Source organism: Condylura cristata, unplaced genomic scaffold (assembly GCF_000260355.1).
Source record: "Condylura cristata isolate star-nosed mole 26May11 unplaced genomic scaffold, ConCri1.0 scaffold00028, whole genome shotgun sequence".
Taxonomy (NCBI): Eukaryota; Metazoa; Chordata; class Mammalia; order Eulipotyphla; family Talpidae; genus Condylura; species Condylura cristata.
In genome coordinates, this window is record NW_004567129.1 from 11,829,942 (window position 1) to 11,848,277 (window position 18,336).

Here is an 18,336-nt window from a genome sequence, read left to right on the forward strand (position 1 = left end):
AAAATGTACAAAATGATGTAAAAATAAAACTACTGCTTCACTGAGTCATACAAGTCTTTTACCCATTGACACATTTAATCCTACAGGGTCAAACAATACCACCAACAATATTACCACAGGTCTCCCCAAAGGCATAGACATTGGGAAGCAGCTACAGGTTTTTGCCAAATTCTAATCTTTGCTTGAAAGCTCATCTTTCCACTGGGCAATAAATACAGTCAGCTGTTTTCCTAAAAGTGACAGTTCACTTCACCCATTTTTTGACAAAATGTTTGCCAAACACCCAGACTTGGTTCGACTGACAGTCGTTCAAATGCAAGTTGTGTTTCAAGCAAAAAGTAGCTTGCTCAGTTCACAACTCACACAACTGCACAATTTTCAAGAGGCAACCATCGTGTTTCTGTGTGAGACAGTGTCTTGTGCACAACTCCTGCTCTAGATAGAATACCAAAACGGCATGCGCTCCAAGGCTGAGATTTAGTATGACTAATTCATAAAATTTATTCTAAGTGAAGCTAACATTAATTTTTGTGCAAAGGTCTGACTGCAGAGTACAATGACTATCAGTGCAGCTCGGTGCCCGGCCTGGCCTCTCGCAGTGCCACCAGCAGCTTCCCTCACCTACTTCTTTTGCACCATATCAGTGCACAATGTCAACTCAATGAAGTCAGAAAAAAGTATCTAAATATTACTATTCAAATAACCTTGTCCTCTGGAATCCTCCAAAAGTCTCAATCCCCAGGGGTCTGCAGATCGCAGTCTGTGTGCCACTAACACAGGTGAATATTGGGTGCTTTGGCGGTGGGAAAGCTATGTGACGTCACACTGTGGAGGGAAGAAATTCTATGTGAAAAACAAGGATGGCCATAACGGAACACTATTTCCTTAATAGTATTCAACTCTACAGTTGTATTCATATTTCCAAATTCTTTTCATAGTTGCACACACATTTCAGGTTTTTAACACGGAGACCCAAATGAGTCTGGGGCCTGCTAGTGATGGCCTTTAATACAAAGGGATTTCTTTTATTTTCCTCCATTTCTTTTATTTTTTCTTTGTCATTTGTTTGTTGAAAATACTGCTTATTCTGTAGCTCTATGTGTTTTGAATTTAACTGATGACCTAAAGTTGTAAGGCTCAGTTTACTGTTCCTTTATTTGGACTTTGAAGCTGAGGTTAATGTAAAAGAAGAATTTTGACCAATTAACACTGATTCCCTACTCTTTGCCAGGTCTTACAATGACTGATTTTTTTCTGTGGAACCTGACGGCAGATTTTAGGTCTCTCCCCAAACCTCTTTGTTTTCTGCTCCTTTCACTCAGCTGCCATCAAGGTTTGTCAGCATCTGTGTCAAGGCACAGCTGGGAGCAAGCAGCAGCACCCCATGAGTCTACCTTCTACTGGGGGTAGATGGAACCAAAACACCCTAAGAAATGTATATAGCATGTGAGGTGCAGTTCAGAGGGTCCTATCAGAACTGCTGCATCTATGGAAAGGGTGGATAGTGAAGTCTTTACTGGGCAGGTGAGGGTTTAGTCAAGATTCTATAATCAAGGCCTCCCTGGTAGCATATGGGGTTAATGCGCAGCATTATGAAGCTATCTGTAGCCACTGCAGCATGAGTTCAATCCTGGGCCAGGGAGCTGACCCACATGGTGCAGCAGACCTCTCCTGTCTCACCCGCTGCTCCCCTCAGCAGTGTGTTTCAGAAGATCGACCTGTTCTGCACCCCACTCTGTCTCTGGTGAATGCTGTCACCTCCCTCCCCCCAGCCACCACACACGTCTGGCCTGTACCCCAGTTCTTATACGCATAAATAAAAAATAAATAAATCTTAAAAAAAAAAAGTCTCCATAAATGCACTGGACTATGGTGATGGCACACAGGTGATTTGGTGATGGGAAGCCCACGGGGATTACAACTGAGATGGAAAAATGCACAAAATGATGTAAAAATAAACTATTATATTATTTTTTTAAAAGTTTCCTTAATCATATATCAGGTTCCATAAACTCCATATTATGACTCCAAGAATCCATTAAGAATACTGCCAGTGGGTCTCTTCTCCTAGGATATTTTTAGTCTGACTACACTGCTCCATCTGGTCCCAGCAAGTTGACCTCCCTCCTCCATCTTATATACGTGATATGACGAAAAGGAATGATACCTAATCATAGTTTTTCCTTCTCATTTGTGACTCTTGGAAGTGCCCTTCAGTCAATTTTTCTCATGGCAGAATTACAAAGTAGAAAGTCTGCACGATTTCTTTTTACATGTCAAATGGCTTAGAAAGAGTTCACCCCAGCATCTCCCCACACTCCGCCTGTCCCCCAGGTATGCAGGAACTTCTCACAGATCTCTGCCTTCTCAACACTGTGCTTGGTACAGATGGGAAATGAATGAATGACTGGAGCAAGGTTTAAGGACATCTGACACCAAACTACAAATATCATCAGCTTGTGGTTCTGCCCGCTGAGTGCCCTCAGAGCTGGCTAGCGCCGGCTCAGCACCCACAGGAGGGTGGCCACCTCTGCGACTTGAACTCCAAGGTGCTCCCACAGGAACCCAAAGGCATGAGAGAGTGAACAAGTAGATCAGTCCCATGTTCACTGATTGGAGAATCACTATCATCAAAATGATTATCTGGCCTAAAATGATACACAAATTTAATGCAATCCCTATCAAAATACCAACCCTTACTTTTTTAAAAAACATTGAAATTTGGGCCCTCACTGGTGGCGCAAAAGGTTAGGACACAGCACCACAAGCCATCCACCAGTGCTTCAGTGCGAGTTTGATACCTGGCCCCAGAAGTGACCCAAATAGCCAGCCCACCTCTCCTGTCACCCCCGCTCTCCCCTTCACAGTGTATTTCAGTGGATCTGCCTGTTCTGCTCCCCACTCTGTCTCTGGTGAATCCTCTTACCACCCCTGCACCTCTGGCCTGTACCCCAGTTCTGTATACATAAATAAATAAATCTTAAAAAAAATGAAATTTATATGGAACCACAAAAGGCCTCGAATTGCAAAAACAAAAAAAACAAAGCAAACAAACAAAAAAAACACAGGAAACCTGAGGGAAAAAGGGCAGCAATGGAGCTGTCAAGCTACCTGACCTCAAACTAGACTATAAATACGAATTGGCACAAACTTGACAACAACACGGACTGGCACAAAAATAGAGACATGGATCAATGGAACAGAACTGAAAGCTCAAAAATAAATCCACATACATACCAGCAAACAGACTACAACAGAGCAGTTATGACCATAAAATGGGGAAAAGACGGGGGTGGGGGTCGCTAGTGGCGCCAGGGGTAAAAGCCCAGCACTATGAAGCTCTTGCAGCCACTGCAGCAGTTTGACCCCCGCCAGGGAGCTGACCCACATGGCGCGGCAGACCTCTCCTGTCTCGCCTGCTGCTCCCCTCCGCAGCATTATTTCAGTCGATCCACCTGCTCTGTTTTCTACTGTCTCTGGTGAATGCTCTCACCGTGTCCCCCACTGGCACCTCTGGCCTGTACCCCAGTTTAGTATGCATAAATAAATAAAAATTTTTTTAAAGATTTATTTATTTATGTTTACAGAACTGGGTACAGGCTAGAGAGGTGGTGGGTGAGAGGATTCACCAGAGACAGAGTAGGGAGCAGAACAGGCAGATTGACAAAGTACACTGCTGAGGGGAGCAGCGGGTGGGTCAGGAGAAGTCTGCCGTGCCATGTGGGTCACCTCTCGGGCAGGGATTGAACTCTTGCTAAAGTGGCCACGATGGCTTCATAGCGCTGTGCTCTAACCCGTTGCTGTTGCACCAGAGGGAGGGCCCTTTGCCATGTATCTTTTTAGCTCCCATAAAACAGGTGGAGCAAACACCTTCCAGTGGGGAGAAGTGGCCCTCATAGGCCTCTGCAGGAAGCAGTGAATGAGGACGAAAGACAGACACCTGGGCAGCATCCCAGAGGAGGGCTGTCTCTGCATTCTTTACTGGAATCCACCAATTTACTAAATGATTCCTTAAATATTTCCTGTACTAGGTTCATACCTGATGTTGTAAAATTCTATAAGTTTTTTTTAATACATTTTTTTTCTTTATTGAGACAACGCTGGTTTACAGCACTGTGTATGAGTCAAGATTCACACTTCCTTGGATGTATGTCACCCGACCACACCCAGCACAGGATACCCAGAGTCCTTAACCCTGGACTTTGGCCCCCCCCCTCCTCCAGCAGCCTTAATCCTGCAGCCATATTTCTAGGTTTTGTTTTGGGGTCTTTAGTTTTGTCAGTTCCTTTGTTTTGTTTCTCTACATATGTGTAGAACTATTTGTCTTCTCCCGGCTTATTTCATTCCGTCCATGTTGTCACAAATGGCAGGGTTCATCCTTCTTTATAGTTGAGAAATTTTCCATTGTGTTTGTATACCAATTATACATACACATACAATTACACATATAATGGTTTACCCAATTATATCCACATCTTAATCTGCTGCTGTTGTTGGGTGTTTAGATTGTTTCCATAACTTTGCTATTGTAAATAGTGTTGAAATGAAGCATTCCATAGGCTTTGAAAAAAATCCATGTTATATATCCACCATTATAGTTTCACAGAGAATATTTTTACCACCTCAAACCCCTGGCCACCCACTGGTATTTTTGTCGTCTCCCTACTTTTTTTCGTTTCCATAATGTCACAAGGTTGGCATCCCATACATAGTATGTAACTCTTTCACATTGACATCTTTACGTATTTAAGGTTCCTCCATATCTCTTCAAGACTGGATAGCTCATTTCTTTTTTTAGTTGACTAATATTCCACTGCATGAATGAACTATATATATATAGTTGGTTTATCCAATTATATAGTTGATGTTCTTTGGAAGAACATCTTGGCTGTCTCTAGTTTGGGAAACTATGAATAAGCTGATATAAACATTTGCATGTAGGTTTTTGAATAGGCATAAGTTTTCAATTCACTTGGGTAAATGTCTAGGAATGTGATTGCTGGATCATATGGTAAAAGTATGCTTAGCTTTGTAAGAAGCTGCCAAATTGTCTTCCAAAGGGACTGTACCACTCTGCATTCCCACAGCAAGGAATGAGAGTTCCTGTTACTCTGTGTATTTGTCAGCATTTGATACTGTTAGTTTTTTGGACTTTGACTACTCTAGTGAAATAAGATTTGTAGTTTAATAACTGTACCAATTCTCCAGCTAGACCAATTAATGTTTTACCAATTTTTAGTTTTGATAACTGTGTCCACAACATGACCATTGGAGAAAACTAACTGAAGGATGTGTTGGAACAACCTATACTACTTTTGTAACTTTTCTGTAAGACTAAAATCTTTTCAAAGTACAAAGTTAGTAAGAATCTGTATACTCACCCTTTGTTATTCACACGAAAGTCCTGGTCCTATGCTTGACCAGATGCATCTCTAAGCTAGTACCGAAGCTGTAGGTTCCAAAAGCTGTTCCCTCAATAGTTCTGTCAGGTGGTCGCCTCTGGAAGGTCAAGTGCACAAGTGACTCTGTAATCACTTTCCACTACTGCACCTCTTCTGCGAAAGCAGTAGGTTGCGTGGCTTGAGGGGATGTTATGTGGTGATCAAACACTTAGTCAGCGTCAGACGATGGTGCTGGCTGGGGCCAGGCAGGCAGAGGCCGAGGCACACCCATAACAGGTGTTATACTCATTTCAACCAAGATAGCGCTTCCTGGGGCCTCCCTGATGGCACGAGGGTTAATTCTCAGCACTATCAAGCTATCACCAGCCACTGTGGCCGGCCTGAGTTCGATCCCCGGCCAGGGAGCACATGGTGAAGCCCACCTCTCCCGTCTCACCTGTTGCTTCCTTCGGCAGTGTATTTCAGTCACTCTGCCTGGTCTGCTCCCTGTTCTGTCTCTCATGAGTCCTTTTACCCCCTGCACCTCTGTTCTTTTATGCATAAATAAGTAAAAATAATTTTTTTTTTTTAACAGATCAAGTGCTTCCCTTCCAGAGTGGAAGGGCCCAACTTAACTTGACCCCAGCGGCTGCTGGACTCCAGAAGGCAAGGGCATCACGTGCATTCAGTGTCGGTCTGTGCAGCAGGGGCACTAGCAAGGTCAGCCTTGGTGAGCTGGCGCCCACGCTGGCCAGCCCGGTATTAGCTTCTAGCCCGCACAAGCCTGGGGCGGTCCTGGCAGGCCCATGCCAAGTGGCCAAATCATGCCATTTACTCTGTTTACTCTCACTCACACATGACATGCAGCTCCCTCTGTGCTTGCCCCTGGGCCCATCCTCCATTAAGCCTCTCACCACCTCCATGGAGTCCATAAACCTTCTACTCCTAGGCCACTACATTTTCCTACAAAAGGGGATGACCAGGTGTCTGACTGCAATGAGGAGGACTTCAGGGCTACCTGAGTGCGGCTGCAGTGTAGCAGCAGTCCCGTTTTCAGCTTACACCCTCAGACTGAACCAACCTTTCATGAGTCAAGCTGGAACTCACTCTTCTATCAGCTGGTCATGAGCATGCCCCCTTATGGCATAGGTATGAGCTGAGAGAGGTGCCAGCCCAGCTGGTGGGGGTGCTGGAGCTCAACTCACCCAGCTTACCTCGCCCTCTGACTCAGCTCGAGTCCCGGTTCAGATGGCTTTGGACCTGCCCGTTATGATTGGCGGGGCAGACCGAATGCAGGCCATGACGCGTTGGCTATCTCTGGCCACACAGTAACTTGAGGTCTTGTGGGCACCGTGACTGTCTTACCCAGAACCCAGGAGTGGATGAGGGCCAGGTTTTTGTTTGTTTGTTTTTGTTTTTAAGAATAACAAAGCTTTAGGCCCTCCCTGGTGGCACAGCGAAAGCCACTTCAGCATGAGTTCGATCCCCACCTGCCCCAGGTGACCACATGGCGAGGCAGACCTCTCCTGACCCGCCCGCTGCTCTCCTCAGCAGTGTACTTCGTAGATCTGTCTGTTCTGCTCCCCACTCTGTCTCTGGTGAAGCTTCTCACCACCCCTGAGCCTCTGGCCTGTATCCCAGTTCTGTATGCACAAATAAATAAATCTTAAAAAAAAAAAAAGAATAGCAAAGCTTTAAATAGCTCTTTTCTCAATGATGTTAATAATGTGCACTTTCAAATTTGCTGTGGGAGGAAAACTGAGCTTGGAACAGCTCTGGGATCCTATCACTCTGGGATGGTTCTGGGGTTCTGCCCACGGGAGGGGGGGGTAGGAGATGGAGATGGAAGGAACAGGTAGGGCTTTTCCTTCACCTATCTGCTGCTCAACCTTAGCTCTCCTCTTCCAGGAAGTTTTCCTGGCTTGCTTCATTTCCCATACTCCATTCCATCCCCAAAGGGCCTCCCTGTGCTCCCCTCCTCAGAGTCCTGAGTGTTGTCTACACCTTGACCCTGGAGCTGAGGTGCAGGCTGAGAAAGAACTAGCCAAGTGGAAGGCAGGCACCTTTCCAGGCAGAGGGGTATGAGCCAAGACACAGAGCCGCCGGCTGTAATTCAGTATTTACAGGAACTGGGAGGGAAGCTGGGGGTGGGGGGGGCGGGTGTTCGGAGTGCAAGGAAGAAGGGGTGGGAAAACTGGCTGGGCCTTTAAGATCTCGGCAAGGAGTCAGCACTTGTTTGTTTGAAAAACCACGGGAAGTCCCTGAAGAGCGTGAAGCCAGAAAGTGGCTCTTATCCTATTTTCCTTTGTTTCAAGTAGCCCCCACCTCTCATTTAGAAGTGCAGACCCTGGTGCCCACTAGGCTACCTGACTCAGCGTGGTCTGGCAGAGCCACCTTAAGGCTGCACTACCTTAAGCAGGCTCCACCCAGCACAGCCCACAGGGGGTGGGGGGGGTACCACCTCCAGTCCTCCAGACTGTTCAGTTGCCCAGCTATGGCCTTCTTGCTACGGGCTGCTACCTGGGGGCTAGTCCCCTGGAGGAGCTACTGCTCCAAGGGGGTGCAGGTAGGTAGGCTGGGGGGCCCCCGACACCAAGTTCCCACCAGGCTCGGTGCTGCCCCAGCGCTGTGTGACCTTGAGCTGAGGCTCACTGGCTCACCCTGTGTCTAGTGTGGGATTGAGCGAGTGAGGGCCGCACAGATCCCACAAGTGAGGCTGCAGAGTGTGCAATAAAAGGTGTGGGGTCTGCAGCGCCCCCCAGGGGCTCCCAAATAATAACATATGTTTTCAAAGAATTCCTGGAGGTAAGGATCTGGGTTCTAGCCACCCTGCTGGCTTGCTGGCCTTCGCGCTCCTGCAAAGAGCCCTGTGCCTGCCCCCTGCCCTGGAGTGGGGGTGGGGGCAGCCTTGGCTGGTGGACAGTGGAGCTTTTCCTGGTTTTCCTTTCAGCCTTTCAAGAGGCTCAGGCAGGGCTGCCTACTATATAGAACCCCACTGACATCCTTTTTGTAGGGTGACTGCAGCTTTTATTTTTCATCCAGGTAGGGATTTTCTGAAGTGAAAAACAGACTCCAATGATTCTGTTTGGGAAAGGGGCATTCCTGGATATGGGGTGTGCCAAAGCCTGGGGTGGGGGGCGTCCTGTTGTGTGTTCTGTCTCACCAGCCCCACTCCTCCCTTCTACCACATGGGCAGGGCTGTGGCCCCGGGATCTTTCAGTGACCCCAGGAATGTATCTGTCTTCTATAGAGAGAACTCAGCAAGGGCTTTGTAGAGGCTCTGAGGGAAATTGTGGGGAGCCCCCACGTGTCTACTGCGGTTGCTGTCCGAGAGCAGCATGGGCACGACGAGTCAATGCACAGGTAGGGGGAGTTCCTAGGTCCCCCTTTCCAGTCAGAGGCTCCTTAAGGTTCTGCATTATCCTCTTCCCCACCCAGCAGTTTTGGGGTGCGCTGGTACTCTTTACCTCTCCACACCCTTTTTGAAGGATGTTCTCACCCCCTGCTCCAGGTTCCACAACACCCTCAGGCTCCTTGAAGCTGGAGCTGGCCCAGAGGCTACCATGCACCCCTAATTTGCCAAAGGTCTGGTTCTAGGTGCCAACCTCCGGACGCCGTGGTGTGGCCCCAGAATTCGGAACAGGTCAGCCGGCTGGCAGCCCTATGCTATGACCAGGGTGTGCCCATCATCCCGTTTGGCACAGGCACCGGGCTTGAGGGTGGAGTCTGCGCTGTGCAGGTAGGGTGGCCCCTCCCCCGCCAGGCTCTGGTGGCCCTGCACTGTCACATCTGAGGCTGCGACCCCCACCACACACAGCTCCGTGGGCAAGCCCAGCCCTCCTCACCTGCCACCCCCGGGTTCTTCTGGCTGTGGGAGGCTGGCGCTGTGGTGGGTCCTGTGCCTGCACACTGCTAGGAGGCCCGGGTCAGTAGGACCCTTGGCACCCCTCCCGCCAGGGTGGTGTCTGCATCAACTTGACCCGCATGGGCCGAATCCTGGAGCTGAATCCAGAAGACTTCTCCGTGGTGGTGGAGCCCGGCGTCACGCGCAAAGCCCTCAACAGCCACCTGCGGGACAGCGGCCTCTGGTTTCCCGTGGGTACGCCGGACTCCGGGGGCTTTCCCTGGGCCCGCGGGTTCTCTGGTGGCAGGGCCGTTGCTGGGCCTTGAAGGGCACCCTCCTTCTTGGGGCGCTCGCCCCAGGCTGCCCTTTGCCCCCCAGACCCGGGAGCAGACGCGTCCCTCTGCGGCATGGCAGCCACCTCTGCTTCGGGCACCAACGCTGTGCGCTATGGCACCATGCGGGACAACGTCCTGAATCTGGAGGTGGTGCTGCCAGATGGGCGACTGCTCCACACCGCGGGGCTCGGCCGTCACTTCCGGTGAGCGTCACTTCCGGTGAGCGTCCTGCTTGGCCCCACCACTTCTGGGGGGTCTCCTCCCCCAGTTTCTCAGGAGTGCCCCCTACCAACCATGGCTGTGGGAGCTTCTAGGATCGGGGACTGGACCTTAAAGGGCCCCATGGGACCTTTCTGGTGTTTGTTCTTTCTGTGTGAGTTGGCTTGGGCCTTGGAGCAGGCAGCTACGGTGCCAAGAGCTGGGGGCGCGCTCAGATCCCAGGCACAGCGCTCCGGGCCTCTGACCTGCAATCTTTGGGCACTCACCGGTCTTATGTATCCAGGAAGAGCGCCGCTGGCTACAACCTTACCGGGCTCTTTGTGGGCTCTGAGGGGACACTTGGACTCATCACAGCAGCCACCCTGCGCCTGCACCCTGCCCCCGAGGCCACCGTGGTCGCCACCTGTACATTCCCCACTGTCCAGGCAGCCGTGGACAGCACGGTACACATCCTCCAGGCTGCAGTGCCTGTGGCCCGCATTGGTGAGCCACCCCCGGCGGTCTAGGTGAGCTCCCTGGGTGAGGGCCCCTTGGAAGGCCAGGCCTCACTTGTCCTTCCCTCTCCTTGGTCCCAGAGTTCTTAGACGATGTCATGATGGACGCCTGCAACAAGTACAGCAAGCTGAACTGCTCCGTGGCACCCACGCTCTTCCTGGAGTTCCATGGTTCAGAGCAGGCGCTAAAAGAGCAGCTGAAGCGGACAGGTGTGCTGGGTGCTGGGGGTGCAGGTGCTGGTGGGGAGGTGGGGTGCAGGCTATCCGGGAGTAGGATCGTGTCAACCCTGGTCCCCCGCAGAAGAGATCACCCAGCATAATGGAGCCTTCCATTTCTCCTGGGCCAAGGAGGCTGAGGAGCGAAGCCGGCTCTGGACAGCAAGGCACAACGCCTGGTACTCAACCCTGGCCCTGCGGCCCGGCAGCAAAGTAAGACTGGTCGGGGTGGAAGTGAGCCTGAGGTGAGCCCAGGGATCTTTTCTCCAACACTACAGTTCCATTTCCCCAACCTCACTATCCAAGCAGTTGGTTGAGCCTGCAGCAGGCAGGACTGTCCCCACCCGCTGTTACTCATTACCCGGGACAATCTAGAGGGCAAGTGGACCATGGGCTCAGGAATGGAGCAGGTGCAGCGCTGTGCTCGTAGCCTCCAGGGAAGCTTCCTGGAGAGGGGTGATGCCAGTCACTAGGGGAGCTTGGGCTCCAGGCAGCAAGTGCAAGAGCCCTGTAGTGGAGGTGCTGGGGAGCCCTACAGGTAGTATGGTTGGGGAACAAGGTGAAAGTCCTTCTTAGCCTTGACTACAGTAGCTCCTTACCTACTGGAGTGGCAGGGGGTGCAGGGATGGTGAAGGCGGAATCTCTCAAGCCTGTCCCTGACCCAGGGCTATTCCACTGATGTGTGTGTACCCATCTCCCGGCTGCCAGAGATCCTGGTGCAGGCCAAGGAGGACCTGAAGGCCTCTGGAATTACAGGTGTGCTGCCTCCTGCTGGAGAGGGGTGGGGGTAGGGGAGGTACTGGGGCCCACCAGCTGGAGGAGGGCTGGGCTGTGAGAGACATCTCTGTCCTCTGTGTCCCCAGGAACCATTGTTGGGCACGTGGGCGATGGCAATTTCCACTGCATCCTGCTGGTAGACCCAGAGGATGTTGAGGAGCTCCACAGGGTCGAGGCCTTTGCAAAACAGCTGGGCAGGTCAGCAGAGCCTGGGAGTGGCAGTGGGGGGAAATGTTGCAGGAAGTGGGAAGAGCGTCCCCCACCCTCCACTGAGGAGCTCTTCTTCTCTGCCCCTAGGCGGGCACTGGCACTCCACGGGACGTGTACTGGGGAACATGGCATCGGGCTGGGCAAGCGGCAGCTGCTGCAGGAGGAGGTGGGTGCTGTAGGTGTTGAGACCATGCAGCAGCTCAAGGCCATGCTGGATCCCCGGGGCCTCATGAACCCAGGCAAGGTGCTGTAAGGAGCTCTGAGCGCTTGGACAAGGTTCCAAAGGCACCTCCTGTTCTGAAGAGGAACTTTCTTCATGCCACTGATTGGCTCTACCTGGCCCAGCCCACCAGGATTTCCAGCCACCTTTCCGTATCTAGCAACCCCAGCCTCTCCCTACCCCCCACCCCCACTCACCAGGACAAAGCCTGAGGGCCCCAGCATCTTTAGCCCCATCCCACCTGCCAGGTGACAGAACACTCCTGCCCTCCATGTTATGTGTATAGGGCTGCTCTTTGGGCCCTCAATAAACCTGAACCCCATTTGCAGCTGTCTGGAGATGAAGAGATAGCATCTGTGAATGACCTGTGCTGCTCTGGTTCCTCCAGGTTGCCTGGGAGGTATCCCTGGTCCATCCTCTAACTTAGTGCAGTGAAAGGATGGGGGCGGGGGGAGCGGAAAGGGGCTTCAGAAGGCAGACCACTTTCAGGAAACAGGCTCCTGTGCCAACTACCAACCCCCCACCCCCACCCCATGAGTGCCTCCACGGCTTCAGAACTTGGTCCTGGGCCAAGTTCTGAATTGGACCATAGAACACTCAGAATGTGTTCTTCAAGCAGCTGCTACCTGCCAATCATTGAAAATGAAAGTGCAGTTATTCTCCTTGTACCATCGCTCCATGGTGTGATGTCTTACATTACCAGCTATTTTTGCCACCACTCAGGATCTGTGCACCTCAGGGCCAGCTCAAGGCTTGGGCTCTCTCCTGGCTAGTCACTCATCTAGAGTACTTGACAGTTATTCCCCCCTAAACCCACAAGAGGGCGCCCGACACCATGAAACTCAAGACGCCACAGCTGCTCTGGTCAGAGACGCCTGGGTCTGGGCACGCTTTGGTCATGGCAGGCAGATCTTGGCCTCAACACCCACTTCCCAAGACTGGGGTGAGGCCTGGCATTCTGGGAGTCAATCCACCTCTGGTTGGTTCCAGGAACGGATCAAGCAGGCCCATTTTCCTCACACCCAGCCTCTGCTCCTGGAGGAGGACAGGCGCTGGGCTGCACTGCAGGGGAGCCAGCAGTACCTCCACCTGGCCTTATGCCCATTCTCCCAGCCACCTCCAAGCCCCTTCCCAGCCCACCCTGTTAGCCCCTCCACATGTCGTCCCACCAGCTGGGCAGACAGGCCCTGGGAAGAGAGCCCTGTTAATTTCCTGTCATACTCCTCTGTGGAACTGCTGTGCCTTGAGGACACGTCTCTGGGGAACACATTTCTCCCCACCCCACAAGTGCAGCTGTGGCACAGGGTGGCATGGGGTAGTTCTCACAAGCTCCCTCCCCAACTCCCCCAGCCGTGACCCATCTGGTGGTCCCCAGCATTCCACTCCATGGACTGAGCTCACCAGGGCCTGCCCTTCCACAAGCCGCCTTCCCCCTTCCCAAGCCCTGGGGCACAGGTCCTCCCCTCCTAGGCAGGGTTCTCCTCCATCCCCCCTCCAATGCCTGGCAACTAGTAGGCGCTCAGCAAATAGCCGTTTCCCCACAATTTTTTATTAGGAAAAATTCCAAACATACAGAATTGAAAGAACAAGTACACTCACTGTTCACTGAAATACCAGCTACTGAAGATTTAACAATGAATAGTTTTGCTTTACATGTTTTGTGTGTGTACTTTTGGGGGCACCATTTGGAATTAAGTTCCGCATTTCTTGATGTCATTCACTATGTAGTTCAGTATCTACCTCCTAAGGATAAGGACATTCTCCTAAAGACTCAACACCATTAAGTGGCTATTAGGTAAATGGTCTTCATGAGGTGCTTTTATCCAGGAAGGACAGCGGTGGGTGCTGGCCTTTGCAGAGGGGCGGGTGGAACCCATCTCCTCACTCATACGGACTCTCCCCGCTCCCAGGAAAAGCAAGCTCAGAGGGGCGCGTGGGTGGAGGATGGCATTCCAGTTCCACCTGGGAGTCCTGGACAAACCCATATCCCACCCCTTCCCAAGAGCTGGCAATTTGAGTGTGAATCCAGAGGCTGCGGCAACCAGCAGGGGGCTGCAGCGTGCCAGGTGGAGTGGAAGTCACGCGGGTTGGGATAAGCACCAGCCCCAGGAGCTTGGAATAGCACCCAGCGTGGGCTCCTGCCCGGCCCCGCCCAGATCATGACCACTCGGTTCACTCAAGGCTGCTGGGTCTAGGCCACCGAGGTGGGCACACAGGCCTCTGTCTACAGCCCAGGGGTCAGGCAAGGAGAGCTTCAGGGCTAGCTTTGCTGGAGGACTTAAATATAGAACAGGGAGACACAGTTGCCAGGCAGAAGCGGGAGGTACTGCGAATAGAACAGTGCTTTTTGCGGTGACAAAGCATCGAGGGAGCCTGCTACGTGTGTGCCAGGGGCTTCTGGGCAGATCTGTTTCTCATGGTGACCTCTGAGCTGCTGCGTGACTTTGTCCCCACTTCACAAGTGAGGAGTCTGAAGTTGAGATGAAGTCGTTTCCCCAAGAACGTGTCCAAGTAGAGGAGCCCGCCTGGAGGCAGTTTGGAGCCCATGTTCTTGGTGCACAGACTGTCATCCCTGGGGTCTGCACCCCAGGTGGTGGGACAGGCCCCACAAACTCTCCTTCAAAATCTCTCTGAACATGCCCAGCTCACCTCTGCTCACCAGTCTGCAACACCCTTGGAGCGCAGGTGCTTCAGGCAGCATGTGATGGAGGACGATCAAGCCAGAGCCTGGAGGGGTCAGAGCCCACTGAAGCAACAGCACTGAGCAGGTCTGAGGGGATAGGGCCAAGCAGATGTGGTCTTCTCCCTCTAGAGCTTTCCTTCACAGGCTCTGCAGAAGGCTCTGGAATGCCACTCGGAGCCTGTCTGGCACAGGGACAGAGGCTGGGCACGCACCACTGGCCCCTGCCCTGAGCTTTCTCGCCAGCCGAGGTCTGCCAACTCCTGTGAGTCCTGAGTGGCAGGTTCTAGTTCAAGGGCTCTGAGCTGGCGCAGCCCCAAACCAGGGCCTCCAGGGAGCATGCCATGAGTCAGCACTGAGATGTGAGCTGAGCAACAGGCAGGGCAGGCCGTGGGACGGGGAGCTGAAGTTGAAAGGGGGGGGGGCCCTTGGGGTGAATACCTAGAAGAACCCACATCCTTGCAGCCTCCAATGGCTGCACTCTTCGCCCCTGCAGATCTTTCCAGAAGAATTTCATCACAAACACTCCACTGGTGATAGCAGATGGTGTCCATGCTTGAGAGGATCAGTAAACCTGTAGGTCTTGGGTCTGACCTGCCTCCTTCCCCCTAGCCAGAGATGAGAACCCTTCACACACCTGTAGCCCAGAGCAGGAGCCTGAAGGAAGGTGAAGGAGGTAGGTGAGGGGGTGGGGATGGGCCTTCCACCCCATGGCTTGATTGTGTAACAGTACTTCATTAAAATAAAGTCACACGGTGCAGCTTTTATTAGACATTATTTTAATACCATATCAAAACACCTTGACTAATGAAGAAAGCTTTTTCCCCAAGCTTTGAACATTTTTAAACAGTTTTATAAGGTTGTATGTGTGTGTGTGTTTTAATATATAAATACAGAAACCTATCTTGCATGGGGCTGATGCCACATGTGAACATCAATGGCTAAAATGTTCTCAAACAGAGCGCCTGAAAACGGGTAGCTGTACATGTTCCTTTAGTACGTTTTTTTGTTTAAGTTTTCTGGAAAACAAAAATCCACAAGGGTCTAAGAAAAATGTTCAGGCATTTTTGCAGGACACTTGTGATTGTTACGTCCTCTGAACTGACCAGAACCAGGAGGAAAGAAGGGAGAAGACACGAGAATGGCAGGGGAGAAGGTCCTTGATGGGTGGTTGTTTTTGGCAATGAAGTCAAGATATCAGGGTCCCAAGGGGAGGAAAGTGCAAAACCAAGTCAGGAAAGTGGGAGAAAAACCAAGGCCAGGCGGTTGGTGACGAAGAGGGCCGATGGGCGCCGGGCACGAGGAGACCGTGGTGTCTGCTCCCGGCCATCAGAACTTGCGGCGAGAACCTGTCTCGGCTGTTTCTGTCACTGAGTGGGTTCTAGCTGGCAGCAGACAGCAATCTGTAAACATCACGAGGGAAAACACCAGTCGACACTAGACTTTTTTTTATAATTTTTTTTTTTTTTTTTTTGTAAACACTTTAAGAGACAGACCCACAATGCCTTTCAGAGGTGAAAAAGAAAACGCCCTTTCCCTCCTGGGATGAGGAGTGAGGGGAAGGACAGCGGTTGATTCTTCCTTCTCTCAAGCTCGCTCTCCTTCAGTTTGGTGTCCTCAGAGAGAAAGGGAGAGCCATTCTCTGGAGTCAGTGCGGAAGGGCTGCCAGTCCCCACTGGTGTCCCCAGTCAGCTCTGCCCCGTGTCCAATGCCTCCTCTCGGGAACAGGGGTCGGCTGTCCCTGTGTGGACCGTGACCCGTAAGTCGTGCTCCATCGGGCCGAGCTGGCTCACAGGCCAGCGGGGGTGTCTGTGGTTCCGGTCTGGGGCGCACCCCGAAGCCACACAGCATGCCGGCAATGTGCACTGGCACTCCAGCGCCGGGGCACGCGCCCTCTGCCTCTCTCTCACCCTCGCTGTTTCTTCTCCCCGGGTCCTCAGTTTTTGAGGTGAAGGTAAAAAGAGCAAATGTCCCTGATTTGTCTGACATCATCAGCTGTTCTGGGAGTTTACTTGGAATAAATAAAATAAACCTATCAAAGAACGAGAGAAAACAAAACAAGAAAGAAACGCCCCCAAAACCTTGGATGAGGTAGAGTCAGGATTTTGGGTTTTCTGGGGGCTGCCTGTTTGCCAGCCCAAGACTTAGAAGGGCCAGGTAAGATGGGGCCCAGGAGGGGTGCCCCGGGGAAGACATGGAGAAGCAGGAGCAGATGGTGATGCAGGGGAACAGGTGGGTGGGGGAGGTGCATGCAGTCAGCTGGGCCGGCCTGCTGTGCACAGGGAGCCTGTGCCGTGGGGTGGATGGGCAGAGCCTAGCCCGAGGCCTCGGGTGCATCCTGAAGCGGGCTGAGGGTAGTGGCCTGCCGGCAGAAAGTGCCAGCTTGAGAGGATCACTGGCGAGACTGCAGGGTGCCGTCCCAGACCGTCTCCTTTAACAGGTACAATGTCCAACGCTGGGGAGTGAGATTATCCCCCAAGAAGCAGAGACCCCAAGAGGTAAGGACTTGCTCGAGCCACCCAGCAAGCACTAGGCAGACAAGGGGTGTGACCCCCATGTCCAGTCCCAGCTCCTGTTGCTTCTCCACCCAGCATATTCCGAGGGGCTTCTCAGAACTTTCTTCAGGGAGGTCTGCCCTAGACAGCTGTGATACACTGCGCTCCCCACAACTGATCTAACACTGCAGAGCAGCTTCTTCATAAGCCTGTGAGTTTGCACGTCATCCATCACTGCCGGTGGAAGCGCAGGGCAGCTCAGCACCCCCACCTCCAGGACCAGAGTGGCTGGACTCCAAGTCTGGAGTCCAGAGCACCCCCAATCACAAGCTCACCTTTGAGAGAAGTCAGCAAGCGAGCCCAGCAGGGTCAGTCCGCGGGGTGTTCTGGACAAGATCTGTTCACTTCAAACCACGAGTCTATGCAACTGAGGCAGAAGGTGGCAAGGGAAACATGTTACTGCTGAGCAGGCGGCTCCCAAGGGGGCGTGCACCAAGGGCCAAGGCTTTCCCACTCTCTCCTATGAGGACCCCCGCAGAAAAGCGCTTTTTGAAACAGAAACAAGGGGGGACACCAAGGCTCATCCTGGCTCAGCCGGAGCAGCTGCCCTGGCCTGGTTAAGTCCAGGGGAAGGTGGCTCTGGGGGCTGCAGACCGGAGAGTGTGACCTTGATGGGAACCGAAGCCTGACCTGCAGAGGGCCCTGGAGGATGGCGCCTGCGACCTGAGGGAAGGTGGAGTGAGCAGACTGCAGCGAGCAGGGCGGCAGGGTGGGGCGGGGGGGGGGGGGCACAAAGAGGGGCTGGCCTGGCTCTGAGTGCAGGGGTCCTGGGAGAGCTCCGGCTCGAAGAGCAGCCGGAAGAATCCCTCCTTGGCGGGTCACTGCTCAGAGACCCCGTTCTCTCCCTGGCTCAGTGGAGCTGGTGTCCCAGAGAAGGCGGGGCAGAGGATGGGCTCCTCAGGCTTTGTGACGGGGCGGGGCAGGACGTTGATAGGACACCCTGTTTCCCCAAGGTTTACAGAAAGGACTCACTGAATGCAAAGGTACACACAGCCCCAAGACAAGTTTTTGGCCTTGTACATCAATGACTGGTATTTTCAAAGAAAGAAACCAGACAGATACATTGCATAGTTCTCCCCCAGGGTCAAAGCTTCTCTTCCTGGTTCCGGTTTGAGCCCTCAGTACTGAGCCCAGCCCAGCACTCCTCCCCAAGGCCAACCCTGAGCCTCCCCCTATTTTCATGAGGCACCACAATAACTGGCTGGCCAGAACCCCACATGTCAGGCTTTAGAAAAGTCCAGGCATCAGGAAGAAGTTCTGGGGCCCCGGAAGCAGAGAGCAGGTGGCAGCCATAGGCAGCACGAGGTCCTCCCAGCTCCATAAGGAAGTGTCTTCTTTATGGTTGGAAATAAGAGGCTTAGGTCAGGAGGACAATCTTGGCCCTGCTAATTATAGCAGCTTTCAG

The 18,336-nt window shown here is 52.4% G+C and overlaps 2 protein-coding genes across 5 annotated transcripts in view; one reads left to right on the top strand and one right to left on the bottom strand.

The window, feature by feature from the left end:
- Positions 1 to 7,860: 7,860 nt before the first annotated feature.
- On the top strand, positions 7,861 to 12,479 carry LDHD (lactate dehydrogenase D). 2 transcript variants are annotated; one of them, XM_012730436.1, is made up of 11 exons: positions 7,861 to 7,947; positions 8,632 to 8,744; positions 8,967 to 9,120; positions 9,339 to 9,480; positions 9,604 to 9,763; positions 10,063 to 10,262; positions 10,355 to 10,483; positions 10,575 to 10,702; positions 11,155 to 11,245; positions 11,353 to 11,464; positions 11,564 to 12,479. In XM_012730436.1, the coding sequence occupies exons 1-11, from the start codon at positions 7,876 to 7,878 to the stop codon at positions 11,727 to 11,729; spliced, it is 1,467 nt and encodes a 488-aa protein (XP_012585890.1). In that variant the 5' UTR covers positions 7,861 to 7,875; the 3' UTR covers positions 11,730 to 12,479. The 2 variants fall into 2 exon arrangements, with proteins under 2 accessions (XP_012585890.1, XP_004690436.1); XM_004690379.2 differs by having other exon boundaries at positions 8,979 to 9,120.
- Positions 12,480 to 12,836: 357 nt separating this feature from the next.
- The window catches only part of ZNRF1 (zinc and ring finger 1, E3 ubiquitin protein ligase), a 94,151-nt gene continuing 88,651 nt past the window's right edge, over positions 12,837 to 18,336 (bottom strand). The window contains exons 4-5 of one of the 3 annotated variants that reach the window (XM_012730709.1): positions 17,207 to 17,298; positions 12,837 to 15,779 (exon numbers count right to left, since the gene is read on the bottom strand). In XM_012730709.1, coding sequence (XP_012586163.1) covers positions 17,241 to 17,298 — 58 coding nt within the window. In that variant the 3' untranslated portion in view covers positions 12,837 to 15,779; positions 17,207 to 17,240. The other 2 variants (XM_004690380.2, XM_012730710.1) reach the window with 2 other exon arrangements.